The 26203-nt window shown below is 43.0% G+C and overlaps 6 protein-coding genes across 7 annotated transcripts; 4 read left to right on the top strand and 2 right to left on the bottom strand.

Moving 5' to 3' along the window:
* Positions 1 to 164: 164 nt before the first annotated feature.
* Positions 165 to 2873, bottom strand: LOC128763684 (iron-sulfur cluster assembly scaffold protein IscU-like). Its single transcript, XM_053872769.1, has 5 exons — positions 2712 to 2873; positions 1705 to 1818; positions 1057 to 1167; positions 900 to 978; positions 165 to 592 (listed from the first exon to the last, which is right to left on the bottom strand). The coding sequence occupies exons 1-5, from the start codon at positions 2811 to 2813 to the stop codon at positions 498 to 500; spliced, it is 501 nt and encodes a 166-aa protein (XP_053728744.1). The 5' UTR covers positions 2814 to 2873; the 3' UTR covers positions 165 to 497.
* A 2234-nt stretch (positions 2874 to 5107) lies between these two features.
* Positions 5108 to 6397, top strand: LOC128748979 (chemerin-like receptor 1). Of its 2 annotated transcripts, none has more exons than XM_053848133.1 (2): positions 5108 to 5161; positions 5259 to 6397. In XM_053848133.1, exon 2 carries the CDS (start codon positions 5265 to 5267, stop codon positions 6279 to 6281), a length of 1017 nt encoding a protein of 338 aa, XP_053704108.1. In that variant the 5' UTR covers positions 5108 to 5161; positions 5259 to 5264; the 3' UTR covers positions 6282 to 6397. The 2 variants fall into 2 exon arrangements, with proteins under 2 accessions (XP_053704108.1, XP_053704117.1); XM_053848142.1 differs by having other exon boundaries at positions 5155 to 5165.
* Positions 6398 to 6999: 602 nt separating this feature from the next.
* On the top strand, positions 7000 to 11367 carry rnf185 (ring finger protein 185). The gene is made up of 7 exons (XM_053878464.1): positions 7000 to 7059; positions 7315 to 7556; positions 7897 to 7915; positions 7994 to 8106; positions 8203 to 8257; positions 10051 to 10168; positions 10247 to 11367. Exons 2-7 carry the CDS (start codon positions 7375 to 7377, stop codon positions 10342 to 10344), a joined length of 585 nt encoding a protein of 194 aa, XP_053734439.1. The 5' UTR covers positions 7000 to 7059; positions 7315 to 7374; the 3' UTR covers positions 10345 to 11367.
* A 940-nt stretch (positions 11368 to 12307) lies between these two features.
* On the bottom strand, positions 12308 to 14244 carry LOC128752024 (uncharacterized). Its single transcript, XM_053853041.1, has 2 exons — positions 14102 to 14244; positions 12308 to 13227 (listed from the first exon to the last, which is right to left on the bottom strand). The coding sequence occupies exons 1-2, from the start codon at positions 14229 to 14231 to the stop codon at positions 12542 to 12544; spliced, it is 816 nt and encodes a 271-aa protein (XP_053709016.1). The 5' UTR covers positions 14232 to 14244; the 3' UTR covers positions 12308 to 12541.
* Positions 14245 to 19402: 5158 nt separating this feature from the next.
* Positions 19403 to 20627, top strand: LOC128752462 (homeobox protein goosecoid-2). Its single transcript, XM_053853689.1, has 3 exons — positions 19403 to 19917; positions 19985 to 20220; positions 20480 to 20627. The coding sequence occupies exons 1-3, from the start codon at positions 19692 to 19694 to the stop codon at positions 20555 to 20557; spliced, it is 540 nt and encodes a 179-aa protein (XP_053709664.1). The 5' UTR covers positions 19403 to 19691; the 3' UTR covers positions 20558 to 20627.
* A 511-nt stretch (positions 20628 to 21138) lies between these two features.
* Positions 21139 to 25793, top strand: ess2 (ess-2 splicing factor homolog). Its single transcript, XM_053879525.1, has 10 exons — positions 21139 to 21506; positions 22012 to 22180; positions 22299 to 22382; positions 22581 to 22750; positions 22958 to 23075; positions 23167 to 23300; positions 23378 to 23480; positions 23619 to 23728; positions 24281 to 24396; positions 24476 to 25793. Exons 1-10 carry the CDS (start codon positions 21360 to 21362, stop codon positions 24750 to 24752), a joined length of 1428 nt encoding a protein of 475 aa, XP_053735500.1. The 5' UTR covers positions 21139 to 21359; the 3' UTR covers positions 24753 to 25793.
* Positions 25794 to 26203: the final 410 nt, after the last annotated feature.

Here is a 26203-nt window from a genome sequence, read left to right on the forward strand (position 1 = left end):
CAAAAAGGTTCTAGTGACTTGGATAACAATCTTAGGGGAAAAAAACGTGTTCTGTAAAAATGAAAAGACAGGAAAGGAGGCAGCATCATCTTGAGAGGGACACATCATTCATGACAGGAGGAATTGAGAAAGTTTTCATTGTAATGTCACAGTGTACAACACTAGAAGACTTAAGGAAAACTTTATTGATAACTATAAAGGAAGCAATGCTAAAAGGTTACATGCCCATCAGCCAAACTTCCACTTGTTTCAAGCCATAGCATCTCACAGTTTGCTTCCATAATCCTTTAAATAAAAACATTATGTGTTTCCCAAAAAATAAGGCCCAACTTTGTACCAAACTTTCAGCCAGAGTAATAACAATTGTGCGTTTCAGTGACAGGCTAAAGTTTCAATAGATACAAGAGCAGAGACGACTACAGGGTGGCAACGACGTCATCATCAACACTGGTGAGAGGTGATCTTCTACTGGAGGTTTCCTCAGGCGCAGGAAGTGCTCACAGGTTGTTGGCCCGCGCTGCCACCTGCTGGTCGTCCTGCTGCTTCAGCCGGTAGTCAGCCAGCGCAGCCTTGATGGCATCTTCTGCCAGCACTGAGGACAGAGGTCAGGGGGTCACGTGAGCATCTTATTACCAAAAACATTGAACATCAGATCAATGAATATTGTGTTAGGGAGAAAACACATCAAGAGAATATTTCACTGCGCAAAAGAAAAAGTTCACCCGTGACTCGGACTGAATTAGCAGGCAGCGCCCCTCTATGTTAGAAAACTGTATTGCAAGTAAGGGTCAACGATACCGCAGTATATAAAAAATAAAACCAAGAACAGACAATTCTATTTCATTTTGAAAAAGAGAAGTGGCGCAGAAAACACAAGAACTAGTGAGTGAGGAACCTACTGGAGCAGTGAAGTTTGACTGGAGGGAGACTAAGCTCTTTGGCAATGTCGGTGTTTCTGATGGTCAGCGCTTCATCCACCTGTGGGTGCAAAGAACGGTGTGAGTCATCATTCTTTGAAAAGTATGTAATGTTAAAGTCAACACACAGTCCACTCACGGATTTTCCTTTCACCCACTCAGTGGCCAGAGAACTTGATGCGATGGCGGAACCACACCCAAATGTTTTGAACCTGGCGTCCACAATCTTGCCCTGCTCGTTCACCTCGATCTGTTGGGTTTGGAGAAAAGTGGATACAATCCATATTGACTCTGCCTTCAGGAACAAATTCCAAAGAGACTGAAAAAAATCCAACATTGGTACTTCACAGTACTGAGCTAAACTATGTGCAAACACCACAACTGATGAGACATAAGGTCACCACCTGCGACAAGTGGAAAAATGCCCTAATATGTACAATTCCTTTTTGTTTTGCGGTGCTCTTTGAGGTATTTTAGTCTGAGGCATTGCAAAGGTTGTTTGGAATATCAAAAGCCACTTCTAAAGTATGGTGTAAAACAATGTTAAGGTATTTACTATAACCTCCTCATGCTACGCACCACAGGACTATTAAAATCTTAGACTGTTATATTTTTCTTGTAGCTTAAATTCGCTCTCTGAATTCAGTTAACTTCCCTCCTATTAATCTTCCCTTAAAACGGTATGACACGCGCTTCCTGGCTGGACCAGTCACATCCACTACTTCAGACACAGTGTCTCCATGTGGGCTCATGAGGAAGACATGCATCAAGATGAAGGGACACAAACCTGAAGCTTCATTACGTCACCACAGGCAGGAGCTCCCACTAAACCAGTCCCGACGTTTTTGGAGTTTTTGTCCAGTGAGCCCACATTTCTAGGATTCTCGTAGTGATCCACCACCTTGAAAGAGAGAACACAAGGGTGAAGGAGATTATTACAAAACAGTAGTACAGGAACACAGCAGCAAACTGACAATGGAAGACTGTGAATGTTTTGTTTCCCTCTGTTACAATAACACTATCAAACAAGTGTATTGATTCAACAAGTGCCGCTGTTACACAAGCAGGAGGTTTCAGCGTGACGTCAATGACATTGGTATAAACAGATTAGGATGGGATTTCATTGTCCACTATGGCAACGGCTGCTTCCCACCAGCCAGAATCTGCTGACTCACTCTGACCAAAACAAAAATGGAAGGTTAGTCAGATAAATGTAAAACAATTAATCCTTTTTGGTTTTTGCTTTCAAATGAGAAACAAGTAACACAACTTCTCGTATTTTTTTTCAGACTTAATTTCAAAATATTACATTTTCAATAAATCGACTTTTTAAAACGCATTTAAAATGTGATCATTTATCATTTATCAATCATTTATTTCTTTTTAATAAGAGTTTAACGGGGATTAATTCAAAATAACCAATGAAGTACTGACTGAAGATGGTTTCTGAGAACAACACGTTACATATTTTCCCCTCAACAACAGTTGACAAGTCAAACTGAGCCTATATATTAACCTTAGAAGACGTAACCTTCAATTACGTGAGTCAAGTTCATCCGATAAATAAATATCAACGGACCTACAGACTTCAACAGGGATAAATATTACGGAAAAGTACAAACTAATGGGCGTAACAGGTTTAAACGAACATTGGATCCACTCGTTTTGAAGACATTCATCGCTTATCACCTCGCTGAAGCAGGTGACCCACTACCACAGGCGTTACCGAAGAGGGCGACTTTCGTAAGTGTAAACATTAGCAGCTCGCGTTTGGCACACCAGCGCGTCTCTTACCTTCTTGTGGTAACAACACTGGGTGAGAAACTCCGGGACAGACAGCGTCCTAGTCAGAAACCCCAGAGGACTCCGACACGCGTTTGCGATGACGCCCGCCATGCTGCAGCTCAGACACAGTTGTGGCGCAGTTTGAAGCAAAAACACTGTAGGTGGCGTCACACAAGGGGAGGAGTTCAATACAAGCATCTGCGCATGATTCCTACGGTGCGTTTCAGTTGGACTCGGAAGACGGAAAACCCGAGTTCCGTCGCCTCTCAACTAAATAAGTTGATGAGTCAGAATCAGAAGAACTTTATTAATCCCGAGGGGAATTTTGTTCATCACGTAACATGCTCTGTGAAAAACAAAAATATAAATGTAAAATATAAGATGCAAAATACTTTTTAACAGCTTAGTTTTGTCCACTGAAACCTCTTCAATGATCGCTTCTATATCACTGTATATCACATAAACTGAGTCCTTTTGATGGGGATTAGTTGGTTGGTTTGTTAGTTGGTGTTGGGTTAAGAAATGTATCACATTTTCTGGGCTGGTTCCTGGCAAGTGTTTACTGGTGATACAACCAAATTTAAAACAAATACAATTCTCTATAATAACACTCTACAGAATTGTGTTGTGTGTCCAAAAGTTGAGGTTGTGGCAGTTCTTTATTTTCTTAAAACTTCTTCTTCTTTCTCTTCCCTCTGGCCACAGCGGATCATCTTCCTCCATCTCACCCTGTCCTCTGCTTCCTCTTCTCTCAAACCTACAAACCTCATGTCCTCCTTCACCACCTCCATCAATCTCCTCTTTGGCCTTCCTCTCCACCTTCTGCAGAACTGGCAGTTCCAACCTCAACATCTTCATCTACCAATGTACTGGCTCTCTCTCCTCTGTACATGTCCAAACCATCTCCATCGAGCCTCTCTGACTTTGTCTCCTAAACACCTGACCACATGTGCTGTCCCTCTGATCTACTGCTTCCTGATCCTATCCATCCTGCTCACTCCCAGAGAGAAGCTCAGCATCTTCATCTCTGCTACCTCCAGCTCTGCCTCCTGTCTTTTCCTCAGTGCCACTGTTTCCAAACCATACAACATTGCTGGCCTCACCACCCTTTTGGACACTTTCCCTTTCATCCTTGCCGACAGCCTTTTGTCACACATCACACCTGACACTTTTCTCCAGTTATTCCATCCTGCCTGCACCCGCTTCTTCACCTCTTTCTCACACTCTCCACGGCCCTGGACAGTTGAGCCTAAGTACTTCAAATCACCCACCTTCTTTATCTGCTATAAGGGTTAGATCTCCTGTTCCTGCCATGCTGTCTTAATATTAAATTAAATTAAGTCAATAAAACACAGTCCCTGAAAGATGAGTAACAATGATGCGTGCAAGTGGAGGATGGGGCAAGTCTCATCAAAATGATTGACTCAGCTATTTTTCCCTGTTGCTTAAGAGAGTCATATGTTTTTAGGGAAGTTAAGGAAAAGTCATTTTGCGTCAGAGACTCTCAAAAGATGAGTGGGAGCTGAGTTGTTTACCTTCACAAACACAGTTACGAATATTATGTAGCACGTCAATTGTTTTGTGCGATCACACCTGGCCAAACGCAGTCCTGAGGCCCTGTGAAGTCAGAAACAATGGTTTCTTTTTTTTTTTTTATGCATTTGTTTTATGGCCTATAATGGTGTGATGATTGAATTTTTACTTTTCTTACTTTACACACTTTTATTTATTCTGTACATTCTAGTATTCTGTATCTCTTTCGGCTTTCGAATCATATTTCTATTCTCTTCTTCTTGGTGAGGTTGGCTTGACGGCCCCTAACAACAGTCCCAGTGTATAAATGCGGTCCCAACGGAAGTGTATTACCCATCTGTGTTTTACACATACCACAGCAGCACAGGCTTAATGGCTTATTGTAGAGAGTTTGAGATCTTAACATATTCCTCAGACATCAAAGAGAAGTGAAAAATTCTATGCAGATAATGTTGAATTACATCTCAGTAGTTTCCTTAAATTGGAATACATCCTATTTGGCTCAACTTCAAATCATTATTCATCGCTTAAATAAGCTGTTCTGTGCTCAATCCATTTCTACAAATGCACTCACTTGTTCCCTAAATCACCCTGAAATATTCAACACCAGCTGTGACACCGCAAAGTAAACGCAAGTTTAGTTTGTCAATATTTTTTGTCAGTTATTTTTTCAAAGGAGTCTAAATGTAGTAAAAATTTGTATTTTAAGTGATATTTCAAATAACAAAAAAAAAAAAACAGTAGTGATGGGATCGGAAACCTGACCTTTGCTGATTACAAGCTATTTGTCAGTCCTGAATGGGTGGATGATGTGGTGTGTGATTTCATCACAGGGGACACATTCACAGCCGAGGAAGCAGAAGTAAGAAGTTTCAAACTTAAAGAGATCAGTGCTTACTTCTCGTCTGAGGAGCGCAGTGAGTATAGTGAGTGAGTCCTTTTTTTTTTTCTATAAATAAGCATCGATTTAAGAAAACTCCACTGTTTTTCTTTGAATTAAATGATGTTTGCGATGTGTTTCAGGGCAAAATGAGTGTGGATTATGTTGAATATGGAGATTACACTCCAGACAATGAAACAGATAATATCTGGACTGTGACCGAACATCTGAACGTCACCGATCCTCACTCAAATCGGTCCCACGTCCTGCTGGTCCTAAACATCGCCATTTGTCTTCTGGGTCTTTTCGGAAACTCACTGGTGATCTATATCTGCGGATGCAAAATGAAAAGAACAGTTATCACCACCTGGTACACCAGTCTGGCTGTTTCGGACTTCTTGTTCTGCGTTTTTCTCCCGCTGGATGTTTTCTACATGATCACATCTCACTGGCCGTTCGGTCAACTCTTCTGCAAGCTGAGCTCCTCTATCCTCTTTCTGAACATGTACAGCAGTGTGTTTCTGTTGGTTCTGATCAGCGCTGATCGCTGCCTGATGGTTTCATTCCCCGTGTGGTCACACAACAACCGCACGGTAGGAAAAGCGCTCGGAGCCGTCGTCCTCATGTGGCTGCTGTCGGCGCTCCTCACAGTACCTTCACTGGTCTTCAGGCAGACCACAGTTCAAGGCTCCGTCACCCAGTGCCACACTTATTACATGGACCACTCCAGGCACAAAGCAGTAGCGCTGGCCCGATTCGTCTTTGGCTTTCTCATACCTTTCCTCATCATCGTGTTCTGCTGCTCAGTGCTCGCAGTAAAAGTGCGAGGGATGACCATCAAGTCAACAAAGCCATACAAATTGATGGCTGCTCTGGTGTTGTCGTTCTTCTTGTGCTGGGTTCCCTATCACACTTTTGTTCTTCTGGAGTTGGACTATCAGAACCAAAACGTTGAGGTTCTTCATACTGGATTGAAGGTGGGAGCCACATTGGCTTCAGCAAACAGTTTCATTTCACCAGTTCTCTACGTCTTTATTGGAAATGACTTCAAACAGACACTGAGGCGCTCCTTGGCCTCAAGAATAGAGGAAGCCATGGCAGAGGACATCCGCACGGGTGGGAACCTTCACTCACAGGCCAAGCCCATGGAAATCATTCGACATTAGTTGTTTTGAAATGGCAATAATTCATCACCAAATGTGTAAACATTTTTTTTTTTGAATGAGTGATCACAATGTTACATGTCATTGAATACTTTTAAAAAATGTAATGGGTAACAGTATATGTATATATATTATTTTATTCTTTTTTTGTGGAATAAAGCTTGTGAAATAAAGTGTGACTTAAAATGTTGTTTTATTCTTCAACATACATCCATCTTCCTGGACTGTAAATAAAGCTTGGTAACTTTGAAAAGTCCAGAGTAAAGACGCAAATACTTGACGTGGAGCAAAAAAGTGAAATACTTGTGAAGTAAATTACCTTGTCTTAGCTGCCCTGGACAGAAGTTTGTTCCCAGGACTGAGCACCGATCCCTAATGTAATCCTGCTCTTATCTTGAATACCTCTGTTACTCCTTGTCCACAGCGGTCTCACTTTCCAGCACCAACCTAGTTCTGAGTATGTTTGAGCAAAATAAAGTAAGAGTAAAATAAATATGCTGCTAGGTATCCGGAATTTGTTTACAAAATGACAGATATTGCACAAGCAATTAGCGCAATATTCAAATTGTTATCCTGACATTGGCGTTTACCTTAACATCGATGTTTACGTCGGTGTCAGCGTTTTGTTTATTTTATTTTTATTTTATAAACAAAACGCCGGAAACCTGTCAGCCCAAACCGAGGGAAAAATACACAACGAACAGTTTTTCCTTCCGTGTGCGCTACTGCGCATGTGCGTATTCCATCTGTTTATGGATATGTGACCAACTTCTTGGTTCAGGTATCGCTGTCTGTCATTTCTAGGTGTTTTCCCATTTCTCGTCTTGTGTTATGTGCGTGTGGTGGTTAGCATTCGGCTATTTTGTCGGAGTGGTGGGTGAGCTGGCCGGTGTTTGCGAACGTCTTGGCTTTGCTAGCGCTTTAGCTCCAGCGACTGCTAATTTAAGTTCATGCTAGTCGTGGAGCTCGGTCAGCGTCTTAATCTGTTTGTTCAGCACCGACCTAATAACTCTTGGTGTTTTTTGTTGTTTTCCAGAGCCTAATGCCAAAGGACTTTGACCACCAGTAGTTCGTTTCCGAACCGACTCGCTTTTAAATGGCCACCGCCGCCCCCCCTCCAGCTGCTGGATCCACTCCGGCCGCCGACAACACGAACGCCGGTTCCACTAGCGCCAACGCCGGATCCGACGGTGGCAACCAGGACAGCACTTTTGAGTGTAATATTTGTCTGGACACCGCCAAAGATGCCGTGATCAGTCTGTGTGGACACCTTTTCTGGTGAGAAGTCGTTTTGATAAGTCTGGATCAGTGGTCCCGTTCAGATAACCAGGTCAAATTCGTCCTTCGTAGTATTCAAACCAAGGCTACTCAACTGCATGGTAGAGAGATTTTGGAGCCACAAAGGTGCATTGTAATAAAATATCCGCATCATTTATATAAATTCAATGGCCTTTAGTTTCAGTACATTATTTTTTGTGCTGTACAAAACCACTTGAGCAATCAGAATTATGATGTTTACTAGTTTGTGTTTTATAATGTTTTATGATCCATCCAGAACAGGAGTATTGTGAGTGTGCAAGGATGGATGTTTTAATATGTCTTTTTTTTCATTCCACAGCTGGCCTTGTTTGCATCAGGTAAACTGTACTTCTATACTATATCAGTTGCATTGGTATATTTTTATTGACTCATTGTTTCATTTTGTTTTACTTCAGTGGTTGGAGACCAAACCCACCAGCCAAGTGTGTCCGGTGTGTAAAGCAGGCATCAGCAGGGAAAAAGTTATCCCTCTATACGGCAGAGGCAGCACTGGTCAACAAGATCCACGGTGGGAAAGTTCATCTTGTCACTCAGACTGTCGCATTTGGCATTTTAAAGTTACCCTGCAGTTAAATGTGTTTATCGTTTCTGTCTGTCTTCTTAGAGAAAAAACTCCCCCTCGCCCACAAGGACAAAGGCCAGAGCCTGAAAACCGTGGTGTGAGTATGCTGTTGCGTCAACTGTAGAATAATGAGAGTAATGAGTGTGTGATTTCATGCTACCTTGATGTTACACTCATGATGAAACCAGACCTGAGAATGATGCAGAGGCAACAACACAGACCTGCACCTAATTCATTAGTAAAGAAACGTCCCCCACTGGGATTTATTAGATTCAGATTTCAGAGCAACAGACCCCCCAGAGAATGCACACAAATGTCCTCATTTATTGCGTCATTTGGTGTGAAAGAGGATGTCAAACAATGTCACTATTAAGGATTTAAACCCTTACAGTTGCAAATGTAAAAATAACTATGTAAACATTAGATTAGTTTAGTTTGATTCATGTTGATCTCAATTTGCTGCATTCAACAAAACATTCGTACTGATTGGGTGAGATGGTCTCTGGTTTGAGCGACACTGAGAGCAGAACCTAATCTAATTCAAAAATGAATAATGTGAGTATCAGCAGAAACATTTTGGATGGCTTTCCTGTCATGTGGTCTTCCCACTGTGTTGACTTCACACTACTGTGTGAGGGTGACAAATTTGTGTAACAAGTCTCTGAGTATAAGGGTGACATGAGCTTGCTCTGCCATTATCTGTCAGTAAAAGTTTGAGTTGTGGTTATGCATTTTAAGTAAAATAAAGGAGCGCTTTGTTTAGATGAGGTCTGTCTGTCTCAATCCGTGATCTGATGGGCTGTCTTGTTTGCAGGGGTAGAACCAAACACCTTGACAAACAAACCCATTACAGTCATAGTTCTCTTTCATGCATAAGCCGCACCGGTCCATCAGTTACGGGTGCACTGTTGCTGTCTGTGCAGCAGAAAATGCGTGAGGGTCACTTCTATCTATCCTCTAGTTCTAGTTTTGAAAATGGGGTCCAGCATTGAGACCGACTTATAAAACAATCTGGGCAATGTTCTGAACTTCAGTCATGAACTCCTCCCATCTTATTTACATTGAAAGTGTTCAAAATGCGCTGTTTTCACCCTCCAGAAGATCGTCTCTGTTGGCAGAGCTGCGGATGATGTCATTGTTTTGATGTGACCAGGCTCAGAATGACTGCTGCTTCCTGCAGAGGAATGGAAAACTTTCTGTGCTCCGTCAAGTGCTGGTGTTTTAAATGTCGTATTTAATTTGTGGCGTTGACGCCTTTTAACGTGCATGTGCTGCAGGATGCAAACTTTACATGACTGACTGAAAAAACCTCCGCAGTAGACATGCTGTTACCAAGCGAGCAGCGAGTCGGCAGGCAGGGTGGGAGGAGTGGACGCATCACAAACCACGGCCGGTGCTTCATCAGAGCGCCGGCTGTCACTTGCGATCAGATTTTATGATCGGCAATGACAGGCAGGGATCACCGGGGATTCACCGATCACACCGAGATCAGCCTTTCATAATCGGTGGCCGATCGATAGGAGCATCCCTAGTAAAAATCCATATATTTTCCGCGTCAATGTATAAGCCGCAGGGTTCAGACCGTGAGAAAAAAGTAGCGTCTTATAGTCCGGAAAATACGGTACATCTCAATGAGCTGTGTATGGTTTTCATATGCTAATGAAATCAACGATGGGAGGCGCGCAACGCAACTGTTCTTCGATCTGAGTCACTCAGCTGTAGCCGCCAGCAGCCGCTGTGATCAAACAACATTAAGTCTGAAGAAACTCTTTTTATTTGCTGTTGTGGCAGAGCTCTGAGGGAGGTTTGCCCATTATAGGTCCTGCAAGCTTACTTTTACGTGCACTCAGAAGTGGCATTTTTCTGATTGACTTGCTTGTGTTTCTTCAGGGTTTTCAAGGTTTTGGTTTTGGAGATGGCGGACTCCAGATGTCCTTTGGAATCGGCGCCTTTCCTTTTGGTATATTTGCTACAGCTTTTAATATAAATGATGGACGACCTCCACCAGGTATATTGCATTTGTCACGTTCTGCTGACCACACTGATTCTTGAATCCATCTTGACTCAATTCACTTTTTCCACGCAGCCCACCCTGGGACTCCGCAGCACACAGACGAACTCTTCCTGTCCCGACTGTTCTTGTTTGTCGCTCTGGTGATTATGTTTTGGCTGCTGATCGCATAACGCCAGGAAAACACCTTTTGACAAAGATTATTTTATCTCCCAATCAAAGCCATTCAAGACTGGATGCTCATCCTCCTTTGTAACTGGCGCATGCTCGGTTGCAGTCTTTTCTTTTAAAATGTATTTAAAGCCTTAAATGATTTGATTTTAGTCTGAACACATATGACTCAAGTTGAATCGTGATCATCTTCCGGTTGCTCATTTTTCACTTTTACAATTTCAAATGTTGCCTGTCAGACTGTTGAACATTTGAAGCCTTGCAATAACAGCATTTTCAAAGGAAATGTATTGATTTTTTTTTTTTTTAAATAGTAATTTACAGTACTCTACACTAAGCGCCAGTATTAGGAGTCATGGAACCCAAGCATGACATGTTGACATATTTTTAGATAAGGTTGCGATGTTAATAATGTGGCGCTATCATACAGCAGCATTGGTAAAATACGATTCTGATTATTCAACAAATCATGTGGTAAACACTTTCAGTTAAATGGGCAACACCATGCAACAGCAGCGCGTTAGCATATTAACACAGGAGGGATAAACTAAATTGATAAAAACTGATCATGAATGTGTGTAAATGTATTGTTCAGTGAAATATTGCTCGAAGAACGGCAAAAGCATATTTTTTTGTACTTTGAAAACAGATGTATTGTGATACGAAAATACCTGTTTTGAAAAGGATTTCTTTAACTAGCCGCTCTTGTTAGCCTGTGTTATGTGATGAAGAAGTAACGGCTCGGGTGCGTCTGGATTTTTGTGTCAGCCCACCCAAAATACATGACACTTTCGTTTGCTAACTTAATGGAGGTCTGAATTCTCAAAACTGTAACACATTCAACATATCCTTATTTGAAGGCAGTAAAGGCATCTCGGGAGCTCGAGAGTCAAATGACAGCATGTGTGATAGAACGGTGTTCTTCCTCCCTCTGATATCATCTTTTGAGCGTAGTTACATGTAAATGACTGTAGATTTAAAACTGAAGAAGAAGGTGGCGGTGTAAATAAACATCAACCTGATGAAACCCGATGTAATTGCTGAATTCTTTCAAATATTTTAGGTTGTCCTGACAGTAGACATACCTCCCTTGTTGAATCGTTTTTAGGTGCCCAACAACTACATTGTATGCTCGTCCATGCCTTTGTTTTCCAGTGATAATAGTAATGATCCTGAACCTGGGGCATCGGACTGAGTCATTTTTTTCCGCAACTGAGCTTAAAGGACTAAAGCTCAACGTCTTTCCTCGAAAGCAACTGGGTTGACTCATGAGGCTGTTCCGAGGCAGTCAATTCCTTCACTGTGGTGCCCTTCTACTGCAGGTTTGAAAAGGACCTCATCACACCCACCGACTGCCTCAGCAGTTCTTGTTTCTGCTGTGCTTTCTGAAACAGAAAATCAGAAAGGCTCCAGATCTGGACAGCGTTTCTCCCTCCTTGCATCCCTGGTGACCACCATCTCCCAGGGTCTTCTGTGGAAGCAGAACATCGTCTCTATTCTGAAGAAGGCCCAGCAGTGGATCTACTTCCAAAGACTCCATAAGAGGCACGTGTGACCCAGGAGATGCAGCAGTTCTCCAATGTAGGTGGTAAAGACGGCCTTTTGCACCTCCATCGCTGGTTTTGAGCATCAACCAGTCCAGGACTTGAATTCCTCCAGGCCTCAGAGGAGAAATGCTGAGTTACCTAGTGTAACTTCGGTTCCATGAATACATAGAACATGGAGCTTCAGTAGTTCAGTTTTTATATAAAACAAAGAAAGATACAAAAACAAACTCTTTCACACAAATACATAAAAACAACAAAGGTAATTGGTTCTCACTTATATGTTTCTATAGGATCAAAACTATAACAACGAGCAACAAACAAAAGATCATAATTGGGCAAATAAATTTAATTATTTTACACTTTTTTATTTTGACCCTGAACTGTCTCTTTGATTCCTAAAACCTTTAATGATTGTTGAAATAAGCTGGGATTTTTTTCCATGGAACCAATTATTTTCTGCAATGATGAAAGACAAATTGTTTGTTAAAAACATTGAAATCTTTACTTAAGCATGACCTTGTTGTTATATGGATGGATAAAAAAGCTTTGGTATGACAAATATTAGTCTCACAGATGAGAAATACGTTCGAAGCAAAACCGACCGGACAGATCAGGTTCTACTTTGTGCTTATTAAAGGATAAGAGTCCAGGATCAGTCCTGTGTTTCTGTGTCCGAATGTTTCTCATGAGAGTCCTGTGCAATGTTGAATTCTGCTTCATACATTATCTGCTGAATCTTCATTTTCGTCTCGCACCTTTTCTGTGGAGCTAGTCTCTTGAGAGCCGGGACAAAGCTGAGGAGGAACAACTCGTCCTCGTCTCTCTGTCGGTTGGGAAGGGCTGAGGCGTTGTCCTTGACCAACCATTTTGTTGCTGAAGGCGTGCTGGTCGAAGTCGGCAGCGGTATGGACTCATCCATGAGTCGCCTTTTCCGCCCCATTTTGCTGACCGGACTGACCTGTGAAACGGGTGATGCTTTGAGGCGGGTGGCGAGCTGCGGGTCTGCAGGCGGCAGCTGTGAGACGAAAGGGACCTGTGGCTTCAGGTCACTCTGAACTTTCATCGACGACAGTGGCATCTTTGTGACCTCTGTCAGCGGGGTTTCCCCCTCTGCACTGCCAGACTCCATGTCAGGATGGTCCTGGTCTTCCTCATTGTTGCCACACACATCAGCTACTCCACTTCTGGAGCCAGTGAAGGGTGCAATAAAGTTCATCAACTGTCTGTATTTCCATCTGCTTTGTACTATCTCCCCTTGCTTCTTGCATTTGATTTCCATTCGGACTTCTTTCAAGTAACGGTCTCTCATGTTCTTCCACTTTCTTTTGCATTCTTCCGCTGAAAAACAGTTGTATGAGAAGTTACACTTTCACCTCAATCACAGTCATACTTTCTCAGTGAAATAGTCTGTAACCATCTCTAAAAAATAAAGTTCTTTGCACATAAAAATGAGCAAATTTGTTATTTTTTTAAATCAACTTTCTGATAGCGACTAGATTCTATATTTCCTCCGTGAAACCAATCTGTCATGAATCACAGTCACTGTATTTGCTAAACACAACGAAAGTAACTTTGTGAATTGTTGTTCTGATCATTACTCATCAGCCGTTTGGACCACTTAATGCGAATGACCTTGTTATTACACGTCACTACAGCGCAATGGTCTCGCGAATAGTTTCAACATTGTCGTTGATGCGGCACACACTTTTCCATCGCTATTTTTTCAAACGAGCCGTTGTTTCATCGTGTTTCCAAGCGAGTTTAAACAGCGTGTCTTGAAAGTTGCGACCAGTTCCAGCACTCTTTCGTCCGTTTCATTTGACCTAATTTAAGTTTCGATGCACATCTTTAGTCGCGGTCTTGCAACATGTGCCAATATTGACGCGTCCACACTGCGCGAGTCCGCCTCGGTGCGCATCGTTCCTCATCCGCTCCGCCGTGGCCGACACGCGGCTAGCGGCGCAGAGGCGGACCGCTGAGCGCAGCGCGGCCTACGGCAGCGACCAGCGCCAGCTACCGCTAGCACGGTAAACACGACGCATCTACACCGGCTGCCCTCCCGCTCATGCCCGGATAACAAGTCACTTGTTCCATGCGGAACACCGTTCTGGCCCCTCCTCACCCACGTCTGTTGTCGCAGTCTTGTGCGACAACGAGAGCTCAGTGAATAATATGCCAGTAAAGTTGTGATGAACATCTAACAAATACTCACATGGGATTCCCAGCAACACACTAATGTTCCTCCACGCGTTTGCACGACTTTCTGTGCACCGGTAATTCGACAAAGTGACATTGTATAGCTCGGGACAATTAAATACAGCCAGTATTAACTTATCGTCCATTTTGCCTCCGTGCTGTGTGCGCGGACGCGGAAGCGGCAGTCGCTCCCGCCTTTTCCGCTCAGCTGCTGCTGCCGCGCCGCCGCTCTGCCGCCCCGTGGAGGACCTTGACGCCGCGGTGCGCATGCGCGCGATGAAAGCATCTTTCCAAATGTGCCTACTTTAGAGCGCATTTACACGCTGATCTTCGAATCAAGCCCCAGATATAAAAGACTTCAAGAATATGGTAGTTCTATCCAGGACCACTTGAAGACTCCAGCGCGGGACCACAGTCCTCGCAACTGGTCTGATCCTGCGAGCACCACGTAAGAAGCGTTTCACGACAGGGTGACTCCTGGCTGAAAACCTACCAAAACCTTCATGGCCCGCAGTAATGGCAGCTGCAAACACTCCCAGTGTAGAGACTGCACGGCCCTTGTCCAAAAGATCCTGCAGGAAGCCCAGAACCCCAGACAAGGGACAAGAGACTGCAACCAGATCCTTTCCTCTGCACCAGGCGTCGAAGACCCGCCACCTTGAAGCATACGCTCTGGTGGTGGCCTGGAGCCCGAGCACTCTGAATCGTGGAAACCACAGAATCAGATAAACCCAGGTTAGCCAGTCTCACCCTCTCAGCAACCAAACCTTGAGTGGACGTCCGAGGACAGGGCGAGACAAGATCGTCCCACCCGCCTGTGTCAGGGCCCAAGGCACGTTGGGGACTGGCCATGGCTCCCCCACCGCTAGCTCCACTAGGTTGGGGAACCACCTGGTGCCCGGACTCTCCGGGGCCACCACCACCACTGTCAGTTTCTGATCTCTTATCCGTTGCAGCAGTGGCATCATGCGACTCAACGGAGGGAAAGCGTACAGGAGCCCCCGTGGCCAGTGACGATGCGCCAGAACATCTACCCCCAGCGGAGGGCAGTCCGACGGTCTCAAAGAGAACCAGAGGGGGCATTTTGCATTTGCTTTCGTTGCGAACAGATCCGCAACTGGTAATCCGAATCGGTTCCAGACCGACGTCATAAGTCGAGGAGACAGCTCCCACTCCTCCATCAGGGCGCCCCCTCGCGACAGCCTGTCTGCTCCCACGTTGAGTGACCCCGGGACGTGGCGTGCTCTCAGTGACAGTAGATGACTGTCCACCCATACTAAGATGGTTGCGGCCACCTTGTGGAGAGCGGGTGACCTGACACCCCCCTGTCTGTTCAGGGAGGCCACAGCAGTGGAGTTGTCCGACCTTATCATAACATGGTGCCCCTCGATGAAAGGAGCAAAGTGGTGAAGTACTAGTTCCACCGCCATCAACTCGTGAACACGTGAAGATATCGCGGAACACAACCAACCGGCATGCCCCCCATCAGACGTGCCCGAGAGTCCCAGAACACCAGATCCCGACGCGCCTGGCCGGACAGCACCAGTCGGCAATTCTTGTCCTTCACCGGGTCCAGCTTCAAGCGGCTGAACCATCTCTGCATTCTTCTCATATGTAACAGCCCCAGTTTCACTACTGGGTGCGCTGCTGACATGAGTCCCAGTAGCGACATGACATCGCAGGCTCTCACACGCGGGCTGTCTCTGACTGTTGCTATTTGGTCGAGCAGTCTTGTCCCTTGTCTGGGGTTCTGGGCTTCCTGCAGGAACTTTTGGACAAGGGCCGTGCAGTCTCTACACTGGGAGTGTTTGCAGCTGCCATTACTGCGGGCCATGAAGGTTTTGGTAGGTTTTCAGCCAGGAGTCACCCTGTCGTGAAATGCTTCTTACGTGGTGCTCGCAGGATCAGACCAGTTGCGAGGACTGTGGTCCCGCGCTGGAGTCTTCAAGTGGTCCTGGAGGGACTGTGCGGCTCATCTTTTGAGCCTTTGGCCTCTGCTCACATTGAAATGGTGTCATATAAAACTGCACTTCTTTTGGCCCTGGTTTCTGCTGAAAGAGTTCGGGACTTGGCAGCATTGTCAGTCATGCCAACATGTTTGTCTTTTGGGGCTGATGGTGATTCGGTCACCCTCCAACCGAATCCATCTTATATCCCTAAAGTGATCACATCGACTTCCCGGTCGCGGATCATCTCTTTGAGAGCTTTCTCTCCTCCGCCACATCAGGATGAGCAGGCGGCGCGTTTGCACCTGCTCTGTCCAGTGAGGGCCCTGGCGGCTTACCTGGACCGTACCAAGGGGATACGAAAGTCGGAGGGACTTTTCATATGTTTTGGTGGTCAGTCGGCCGGGAGAGCGGTGACCACACAGCGCTTAGCTCATTGGCTCTGTGCAGCCATCTCCACAGCATATGAGGCCACAGGAGCGGAGCCTCCAGCTGGGTTGAAGGCTCATTCGACCAGGGCCATCTCCACGTCGGCTGCCTTGTTCAGAGGTGTTTCGATGCTGGACATCTGTGAAGCTGCATCATGGTCATCGGCTTCCACATTCGCCCGAGCATATCTCAGGGATATGGCTTCGGGATCCGTGGCCCATTCAGTCTTGCAGACGGTTTCAGGGCCATCTTGAGGTGGGTCACTGGTCGTGCTTGGCTTCTGTTTCGGCTGGTCCTTCGGTTGAGGGCCATGCTGGGAGGGAACTCATCCCTACGGGCTTCGCCGAGGTGTTAAACCAATAGCGAAGCCCGTTAGAGGGCGACGCACGTATGACATAGAAATAATAGTTACTGAACGTAACTTCAGTTCTATGAATACGTGCGGAGCCCTCTAACGGTCTGCCCAGCAGGCCGAGCAGAGTTTCCAAAAGGAGACGAATGGTGATGAACAGGGGGATTTATGGGGAGAGGTGGAGCCTTCCTGGGTGGAGAGTTAAGCCAATCAGTTCTCAGGCGCGAGGCGGAGCCTCGGAGTGGTTAAACCAATAGCGAAGCCCGTTAGAGGGCTCCGCACGTATTCATAGAACTGAAGTTACGTTCAGTAACTATTATTTCTATCCAATCTCTCAATTTTTAACCCAGTTAATTTCAAATTTTTGGATTTGTTTTTGTTTAACATGTCACATGTCATTTTATATTTTGATTTGGATTATCTGTTGAGACAAAATAACACCACAGATATATAGTTTATTTATTTCAGATTGATCATGAGCATGTGGTACATATATTATTTATAGTTGGTTTTTTTTTACTGTGCATTGCATTTTATCAAACTGAAACATGTAGCCATGGTCTTTCAGTCACTTGAGTCTTTTATTGGAGGTCTCGCACTTCTTTATGTTCGAGTGAGTGCGTCGTTGATTGCCAATTTATTCCCCGTGAATTAGTGACTTGTCGCGTTTCTTTATAGTATTAGTTATACCGCGATGGACTGGCGACCTGACCAGGGTGTGTTCGCCCAGGTTCCAGCCCTCCCCACAACCCTATATATATATATATATATATATATATATGCTTTATTTATGCCACAAATTCCAAAATGAGTAAAACTAATGAATTTTGAACCGGGTGACCTGATGTGGCTGCGTGACAATTCCTCCCATCGAGGGCAATAGCTGCTGATAACGGTCTCGCTCCCTGGACCAACTATACATCAACAATCGGGATGCTATTAAACCACAGTCAAAGGAATGAGATGGTGTTTATTGTTATCGTTTTCAAAAGCTCTTATTGAGGAAGCTTAAGATTGTAGAAATCCAATAATTCTCTCAAGGAAGAGGTGTGTTGCTCTGTATGAAATCACAAGATTTGGTGAGGGGATGAATTCAACCTGCAATAGCTTTAATCCAGAGATGAACATTGTCAAGGACAGACTGCTCAGCACAGATAAGGCATGTGATTTATGATAGTGAATATAAACCAGGCAAAGCGCGCCTTTGAATTCTCTCTTAATGTGTGTACTCGTCACTAATAATTACTACGTTTCTTTCCAGTCAGACAGACCAGGCACAGATGAATTAGCAAATCTAAAACATGGAAATAATGCTAGCATTCACAGCCAAAATAAAGGAAACATGCTTTAAAATGCCCTGGTTTAAAATTATATAAATTCAGTTTAATTGAATGTTTTTGTTGGGTTAGGATTCAGCCTCTTTATCCATCTGAATGATTGATGGTTGATCATAATTCTGAGGCTATTTCACAGAGTGACTTTGCCAGATCCTGCTGAGGAGCCACGCCAAACCAGAGTGGGATCGTGTCCCTGTCCCCTAATCTCCTCCCGGCACGTCATCTGGGTCTCCTCTGTGTCTCTGCATTTGACTGAGCCAAATTGTATTAATCTCTCGGTCAGAAGCAAGAAAAATCTGAAAGAACCTTTTTGTGCACATCAGATCTTACTTTTTCAATCCACACGAATAGGTCATAGCCAAAGGTCAGCCATGTCGACAAAATCAAACTGAAGTTGTTCCATTCTTGTACAAATGTTGCAGTGCATTATGGAACTTGAAAGGTGACAGCGATTCTTACCAGTGAGCCACTGACAATCGATATTGATAACTAAATTATTTCCAGAGTATTTATAATCTGTTATGTGGGGGGCCAGTTCCTGTCATGGATGCACCCTCCTCCATCTCACTTGATATTCAGCTATCTACAGTGTACATTTGAACATGAGACAGTCCTCGCCCTCTGGCTTTTAAAGTGATTCCATGAGATTATTCATAACTGGAATAATTATCTCGAGAGAATGTTCGTTAATACTATGTACATTATTAGAAAAAAATAACATGGAAATAATGATACCATTGATCAATTTAGGCCGGAGGCTGTGAGAGAATCAATCAGAGATACTTGAATCCATGCTATTAACTACACCACCTCGAAATTGATGATGATCTGTTTTCCGTTGGCCCCAGTTTGTCGATGGAAAGCAGAATGATACAATGAGTAAGAAGACAGCTACAGCTACAATACAACCACAGGAAGTTGTGAACAAAGAGTTGATTCAAGCCCTCAAGCAGTGACAAGCCAGGCACATCATTTCCTTGATGTCATTCACACAGTTTTCAATCGCTGAAATGTTTTTTTTTTTTTTTAATATGATTACATGTTGTGATCATAAATATTTTCAAAAAGGGCAACGCATCAACAATGATCACAGACACACATTCCTCTGGATCGGTTGTTGATAAAAGTTAATACAGGAAAGTGACATTAAGAATCTAATCCTCACCACTTCAGCTGGCCAGTCTGCAGCCACATAAAAACCTTCATCTTTAAATCCAGGTTCCTAATACCAAGCAATCCCCTTTTCTCTAAAACCTCAACAATGAGGATCTTAAGCGCTCTCCACTTCTCATTTTATGCAGTGAAATCTGATTTCTTCAGGAGAAAGGAATGAGGCAAGATTAACCGAATCTGCTGTCCTCTCTAACCCCTTCACAAAACTGCCCAGATTAGCCAGGAATTAAGTTTCAACCATTTTATGTGTCTGGTCCATCTGGGGGGATTATAGTTTTTGCTGTTTTTTTCCCCCTTATTTCAACATTAAAAAGGCTGGTTGAACAGCGAGTGGGAACAGGGAGGAACTGGTGGTCCAACAGCACGGACATGGACAGACTGAGCAGGACAGAAAGACAAAAGTTTCCTTTCACGATTGAGAATATTCTGGGTAAAAACCTCAACAGCAATGAAGATATGTGGTCATGTTCTTTCGGACCAAAGGATAAGGTGGTTATTCCTGGTGGAGGGCAAGCTGTTCATCACGCCTTTGTGAGCTGCTGCTGCTTCTGCTCACACTGTGGTGATGTATACAGGACAGATTTCTTCCATGAAGGTAAAATCAACCAACTTCTCACCAGACACATACAGACTTCATCACCAATTTGCTCTCTTCTCTGCAGCCTCTCAGTATGCATGGCCCACAGTTGTGCTCTCGGAATCGTGCAGGCTCAGCGAGGCTCAAAGGGAAGAGCAGATTCCCGGTCAGGTGCAGAGAAGGACCAGAAGACACCGGACAATCTTCACAGAAGAGCAACTGGATGCACTGGAAGAGCTGTTCCTGCAAAACCAGTATCCAGATGTGAACACCCGAGAGAAACTGGCTCAGCGTACTCACCTACGAGAAGAGAGAGTCGAGGTAACAGAGCAGAAAAACAGATGACCATCAACATTATCTTTTTAACAATGTCGAAACATGCGTCTGGTGGATTTGCATGCCTGTTAACAAATACATTGTCATATCCTATCACAACAAAAAGCCTTGGATTGTGTAGGGAACGAGGGCAAACTCAGGTCTGCAGTGATCAGTACATATTCATGAGAAGGAAAAGAAACAACAAAATCCTGCAGGTCATTCATTATTGAGTGTTGGTTTTAAAAGTTTTATCTGCCAACAGGTCTGGTTCAAAAACAGAAGAGCTAAATGGAGGAGACAGAAAAGACTGAACTTTAATATGGGGCACACAGACGACTAAACAACTGTTTTGCTCTGCAAATGTTGAAATAAAAACCTCATGTATGACATAAGAGACGCATTTTAAGTCTATTTGTCATTTCAAATGAATAAATGGTTGGTAATTTGTAAGTACTGTTTTTTTTTTTCTCAACGATTTCAAGATCACAGTATGTGTCAAATGAATGAAATCATAATGTGTTTCAGGGCTGATTGATTGTGTCTTTTTTTGTGACTTACAACAGCAGAGACGTCATGCAATTTAGGCAAAAATGATGAGTTTAAAATTTACGATATATTAAAAATATTTAAAATATTTAAAATTAAGCTTGACTCAAAATCTTAATTATGATAAATTATGTAAGATTAGGAAAAATGTTGTTACAAATAAGCAAAAATAAATGAACATTGAATCGATCACTTTAAATTACTTATTACATCCTTAATTATAAGACAGTCTATCGTCAATTAGATCGTCTTGTGTAAGTTGGACGAAATAAAATAAATATAATGAATGAAATAAAACAAATAAAAATGAAATAGAAATAACATTTTTTTATTACCCATGATGCAACTAGCAATGACGAAGGCGTTCAACGTTTACGTAGGAGCTACGTCTGTTTACATGCTACTGCTTAGGAGCTACCTGTTGTTAGCTCGCAGTTTGTTATCGGTAAACACCATTATATCAGTAGGCTATATCCTTAATTCTTCGGTCTGAGTTGTAATTCAAATGTATTAGATTGGTATAACATAAAACACGGATTTTATTTGGCCATTCATTACAGAAACTGGCTGGTAGTTCAGCAGCCCGTGCTGCTACAATGGAGGGCAGTGCCAGCGTGAGGAAAGCGCTGTCAGGCTCTCTTGTCCCCGCCGCGGTCACAACGCTAGCTGTTCGACAACAACCGGAGGAGCAAGAGAAGGGGAAACTGAAGCGGAATGTGCTGGATGAAGAGGAATACATTGAGGTAAATAGCACCAGTGGCCACTGAGAAAGAGCAGGGCTTTGGGCTGTGTTAGCATAGTTAGCATAACAAGAAGGATGGTGCGTCTTGGAGGCTATTAAAAAAGTGTAGCTCAACGATTTTACTTTTCATATGGTACCATTAATGTTGTGTTAGTGTTTTTTCTTTACGGACATGAGTTCGTTTGTGGATGATGTTTCTCTTGTTTACAAATGCGTGGAGGGCATGTACAAAATCAGAAAATCACATTTTTGAAACAAAAGGGTAGATGGAAAAAAGTGTTAGAAGGCTTGGCGGATTGTTTTACGTAAATGAAAGTGGTCGTAATTCCCCACTGAATATGGCATGGAATATGGTTTGTAATTGTTCTCCTGGATCTGTCATTAACACTTCACAAAATGCACTTCTGTTTAAGGTTTAGTATTGTAATGCCGGGCAAAATGAGTAGTTTCAAATCTTTATATGCTATTTCTAAAATCTATTAAATAACCCCATTTCCCCCTCACAGAGTTTGGAGAAGATCATAGAGAGGGATTTCTTTCCAGATGTGACAAAGCTGCAAGCCCAACATGATTATCTGGAAGCAGAGGAGAATGGGGACCTCGAGAGGATGAGGGAGATATCTATTAGATATGGCTCCTCCTTAGCGAAATCCACACCTCAGTCCTCTGCACCTTGTGAGTTATTTCTACTCATTTCATTTCTGTTAACCTACTGCTTATCGCAGAATGATTGTGTCAATAAGGAAATCCTCCTTATATCTTGTCTGAATAATCTCCTGTTTTTGTGTGCAAGATGTGACACCAGCCAGCTTTGAGACACCAGTGGGTCGTTCAGCGTCACCCTCCTCAACCATTGGTGGTAAAGTTGCTGCATCTGGTATGTAGCAAATGCTTTAAATTAGTTTGTTTCCCTTGAAACGACAGGCTCAAATCATAAATCATAAATCATTTCAACTTGCCTATTATTTTTCTAAATCCAGTGTTTAGTTGGATTTATTTGGATTTCTCTTCAACCTAATTGTCTGGTAAATAGTGGATATACTAAGCATTTTGCTTTTTTACAACATGTTTTCAGGGAGCAAAGAAGGCAACGATGAAGACAAAGAGCTTCCTAGTCTGGATCGCTTCCTCGCGAAAAACACCAGTGAGGACTATGCGTCTTTTGAGCAGATTATGGACCTGGCAAAGGACAAAGAGAAGCTAAAGCATTCTTGGTTGTATGAAGCTGAAGAGGAATTCAAAGAGGTATGTGCCAAGTATACTGCGCAATGAACTTTGTTTTTTCAATGTGTGTGATAATTCTTCATATTTGTGAAATGTCCTTGCTCTGCGACTTGTTCCAAGAAAGATGGAGTATTTGCTTTGCGACTGACAGACACAATAATTCCATTGAGGTGTTTTTTTTTTTGTTAAAAAGTCATAATTCAAACCTAGTTAACTGATGTTTTCCAGCGACGCGAGGCGACCCTTGCACTGCCATCTATTGAGAAGGGAGCGCTTGAGTGTGTTAAAGCTGGACTGGAAACATGGGAATACAAAGCGAAAAATGCCCTGATGTATTACCCAGAAGGTAGACAATGTACATTCATATTGAAGCGCTAGTGACTCATTCAATCAATAAAAATACTTTACTCTTTGCATGTGCGACTTAAAAAAAACAGGTGTGAAAGACGATGATGCTGTCTTCAAAAAGCCCCGGGAGGTCGTTCACAAGAACACTCGCTTTACCGGAGACCCATTTAGCAAAGCTCTCAATAAAAGTCAGATACAACAAGCAGCTGCACTCAACGCACAGGTAAGTCTATTGCAGTATTCGTTTGAACTGTATTAACTGTTATGTATCTCTCTTATTCAAGATTGTTTTTGTTTCAGTTTAAACAGGGGAAAGTGGGTCCAGATGGTAAAGAGTTGATACCACATGATTCTCCGACTGTGAATGGATATGGATATGAGAGAACACCCTCTCCGGCTCCTGGTAATTACTGTATGGATTTTACAAGAAATGTCCACATGGACATCACACAAGCAATATGAAATATTGTGTTGTTGTCTGCTGTTCTTTTTGCCTCTAACACAAATGAGGATACTCTCTTAATGATGGTGTCTGTCACAGGCGCATTGGAGTCACCGCTGATGACCTGGGGTGAGATTGAAAGCACCCCTTTTCGCCTTGATGGGTCTGACACCCCCTGTATTGAGAGGAACCACGGTCCTTCATTTAAGGTTGGACTGGGCGATTTGGGAAACAAATCCTCACGATAATTTCTTACATTTCAGTCAGTATGGACATCAATCCTAAATTTCCCGCTCACTCTTGCCTGAGATTTGAAGATATAAGTTGGTTTCTAGGGAGTCATTTCATCTTCCACCAGCTTATATAACCTCTGCATGCCACTAGACAAACATTCACTTGCACAGTCCCCACGTTTGAGACAATTTCCCAGTGCAGTGCATCGCATCGCATCCCTGGCTTGGCACATTTTAAGATACTATCCATATTAGGTTTTTTTCTTCAGTACTGATATTTCACATAGTTATTGTATAGCTTTGTGTAAAAACTTTACGTTCCATTTAGTCAGTATAAAATGCGACAAGGAGTTAAAAATTGCTGTTGCAACCAGCCTGCACCTCCATTGTGATTTCAAGCGATGTTAAACACAGAAACGTTTAAAGCAGCTTGAACGACTATATTTTCAAATGATTAAAATAACATTTATGTATTGCTTTTTTTTATCTGTATTGTCTAAAGTTAGAAATATAACGCTTTCGTTAAAGATTCCAGAGCCTGGCAGACGTGAACGATTGGGAATAAAGATGGCAAACGAAGCTGCTGCTAAAAATCGTGCAAAGAAGCAGGACGCCCTCAGAAGAGTCACGGAGAACCTTGCAAGGTAAGAAATTCTTTTGATTTCAAATCAAATATTAAGATGCAGTTGAATGCCTTCATATGTCGACTCATTTGTGCAACAGCCTGACGCCGAAAGGTGCTAGCCCTGCCCTCTCACCCGCACTACAGAGACTGGTCAACCGGACATCCAGCAAATACACGGACAAAGCACTAAGAGCAAGTTACACCCCTTCACCCTCACACAGAGTCGCCTGCAAGTCACCTTTCGGTGGTCTTGCCACTCCAACTGGTACACCAACGCCAACCAAAAGCAAGACGCCAAGCTCTCAGGACTTTACATCCATCACTGACAATCTCCTTGATCTTCCCAAGAGACGGAAAGCTTCAGACTTTTTCTAGAAGTAACCACTTTCCCCTGTGTGAAAGATTTGTTTTTTATATTATGGACAATGTTGGATTCATCAATTCATTCAGCCGGACATACAAAACAAGTGACCTACTAAATGGGACACCGCCTGAAACGTGCCTGTACTAATGTTTTATTGTTTTGTTTCTGCTGGCATGGTGTCAACTGGTTTGTTGTTGTTACTTTGAAAACTGGGTTAAGCATTAGTATTTTTTTCATGGAGCCTGGATTTTGTTCACATCAAACCTAGGTGTTTAAACTAAGAAAAAAGCCTCAAATGAGGGGACGTTTCCCTGTTAACCCACAACCTGTAAGAATCTAATAAAAGATCAGTCAAAACAGTTTATTGTTTGTGTGAACCAGGAGGTTGCGTGCTGATAAGAAAGAGAATTCTGGTGGAGGTGGAAGGCCTACTGTGTTGGTGCCGCAGCCAGCTTCCTTGAAGGAAACCTTTTTTTGGTGTACAGTGTTGAGATGAGTGAAATCATAGGAAACGCACATAGGCAACAGAGCTTTCGTTAACAAGCATCTGAATCGGTTATTCATTGAGCAGAATGAATTCCATAAAGGCGTTTGTCTCCAACAAATTGGAGTGAAACCTATGGGAGTGTTTTGTTCTACAGCTCTGAATCAGAAAATGCATTCATTAAAACATGCATTGTAAAATACACAAGGCTGATGAATGCTAATTGTAAGGACTTTATTGTTGAACCAAATCCCATCAGCACTTGCATGTCCACTCTGCTTTTTTTTTTTTTTAAAGGAAAGGAAATCTAAATTTCATTTTGAGTGTATCAATTACTGTCGTATATTGCCAACAATACGTTGTAAAGACTGTCTTTATTTGTATTTGAGAATTAGTGTTTGGCTGCTATGCTCGTGTTGAGATGAGGTGGCGTCTGTGTTAAGCCACAGAGGTACCTCGTGCCAAAATAGTCTTCCGATTATTAGAGGGAGACTGATATCACGTCATATTTAGACTCATTTTCTAAAGAAGTTCTGTTTATGCTCCAATAAATATACATTTTGTTTGATCCATGACTTGAACTGTGTTTAAAATGTTGACCACTTGTGTGATTGGGCACTGGGCACATCTATTTGTTTTTGTGTTTCTTTCTGTCCATGTAAGTTCTAACAATTCTCTGTGTAATATTCAGTATGTTGCACATTAAAAAAAAACAATCCATCTTCATCTACAATACTGATTTTAACACATGAAACTAGTGGCATCAATTCACCTGCCGACCCCATGGTCCATGACCCATAAGGATTTGAAATCTCACTCAGCATTGAACATTTTCTTATTTCTCTCACTCACGATGAAGTAGTGACCTTTTATTCAGAGTTTGTGGTGGATAGCTGCTGTGGAATGTCAGATAGATTTTAAATTTCATTTGTTTATCGTTGTTTATCACAGTCTTAAATAAAGATTGACATGAAGAAT

Source organism: Synchiropus splendidus, chromosome 1 (assembly GCF_027744825.2).
Source record: "Synchiropus splendidus isolate RoL2022-P1 chromosome 1, RoL_Sspl_1.0, whole genome shotgun sequence".
NCBI lineage: Eukaryota > Metazoa > Chordata > Actinopteri > Syngnathiformes > Callionymidae > Synchiropus > Synchiropus splendidus.

Bases quoted from the DNA above. Each gene is read 5' to 3' on its own strand.
- LOC128748979 (XM_053848133.1), top strand. From the start codon at position 5,265: ATGAGTGTGGATTATGTTGAATATGGAGATTACACTCCAGACAATGAA.
- rnf185 (XM_053878464.1), top strand. From the start codon at position 7,375: ATGGCCACCGCCGCCCCCCCTCCAGCTGCTGGATCCACTCCGGCCGCC. The intron at 8,258-10,050 runs GTGAGTATGCTG...GTGTTTCTTCAG, and splicing joins CAGAGCCTGAAAACCGTGGT to GGTTTTCAAGGTTTTGGTTT. The intron at 10,169-10,246 runs GTATATTGCATT...TTTTCCACGCAG, and splicing joins TGATGGACGACCTCCACCAG to CCCACCCTGGGACTCCGCAG.
- LOC128763684 (XM_053872769.1), bottom strand. From the start codon at position 2,813: ATGGCGGGCGTCATCGCAAACGCGTGTCGGAGTCCTCTGGGGTTTCTG. The intron at 1,168-1,704 runs GTTTGTGTCCCT...CAAACCCAACAG, and splicing joins GTGACGTAATGAAGCTTCAG to ATCGAGGTGAACGAGCAGGG. The intron at 593-899 runs GTAGGTTCCTCA...CTCTGTCCTCAG, and splicing joins AGTCAAACTTCACTGCTCCA to TGCTGGCAGAAGATGCCATC.
- ess2 (XM_053879525.1), top strand. From the start codon at position 21,360: ATGGAGGGCAGTGCCAGCGTGAGGAAAGCGCTGTCAGGCTCTCTTGTC. The intron at 23,301-23,377 runs GTAAGTCTATTG...TTTTTGTTTCAG, and splicing joins CAGCTGCACTCAACGCACAG to TTTAAACAGGGGAAAGTGGG. The intron at 23,481-23,618 runs GTAATTACTGTA...TGTCTGTCACAG, and splicing joins AACACCCTCTCCGGCTCCTG to GCGCATTGGAGTCACCGCTG.
- LOC128752462 (XM_053853689.1), top strand. From the start codon at position 19,692: ATGGACAGACTGAGCAGGACAGAAAGACAAAAGTTTCCTTTCACGATT. The intron at 19,918-19,984 runs GTAAAATCAACC...TCTTCTCTGCAG, and splicing joins GACAGATTTCTTCCATGAAG to CCTCTCAGTATGCATGGCCC. The intron at 20,221-20,479 runs GTAACAGAGCAG...ATCTGCCAACAG, and splicing joins TACGAGAAGAGAGAGTCGAG to GTCTGGTTCAAAAACAGAAG.
- LOC128752024 (XM_053853041.1), bottom strand. From the start codon at position 14,231: ATGGACGATAAGTTAATACTGGCTGTATTTAATTGTCCCGAGCTATAC. The intron at 13,228-14,101 runs GTGAGTATTTGT...ACTGTTTTTCAG, and splicing joins TGTGTTGCTGGGAATCCCAT to CGGAAGAATGCAAAAGAAAG.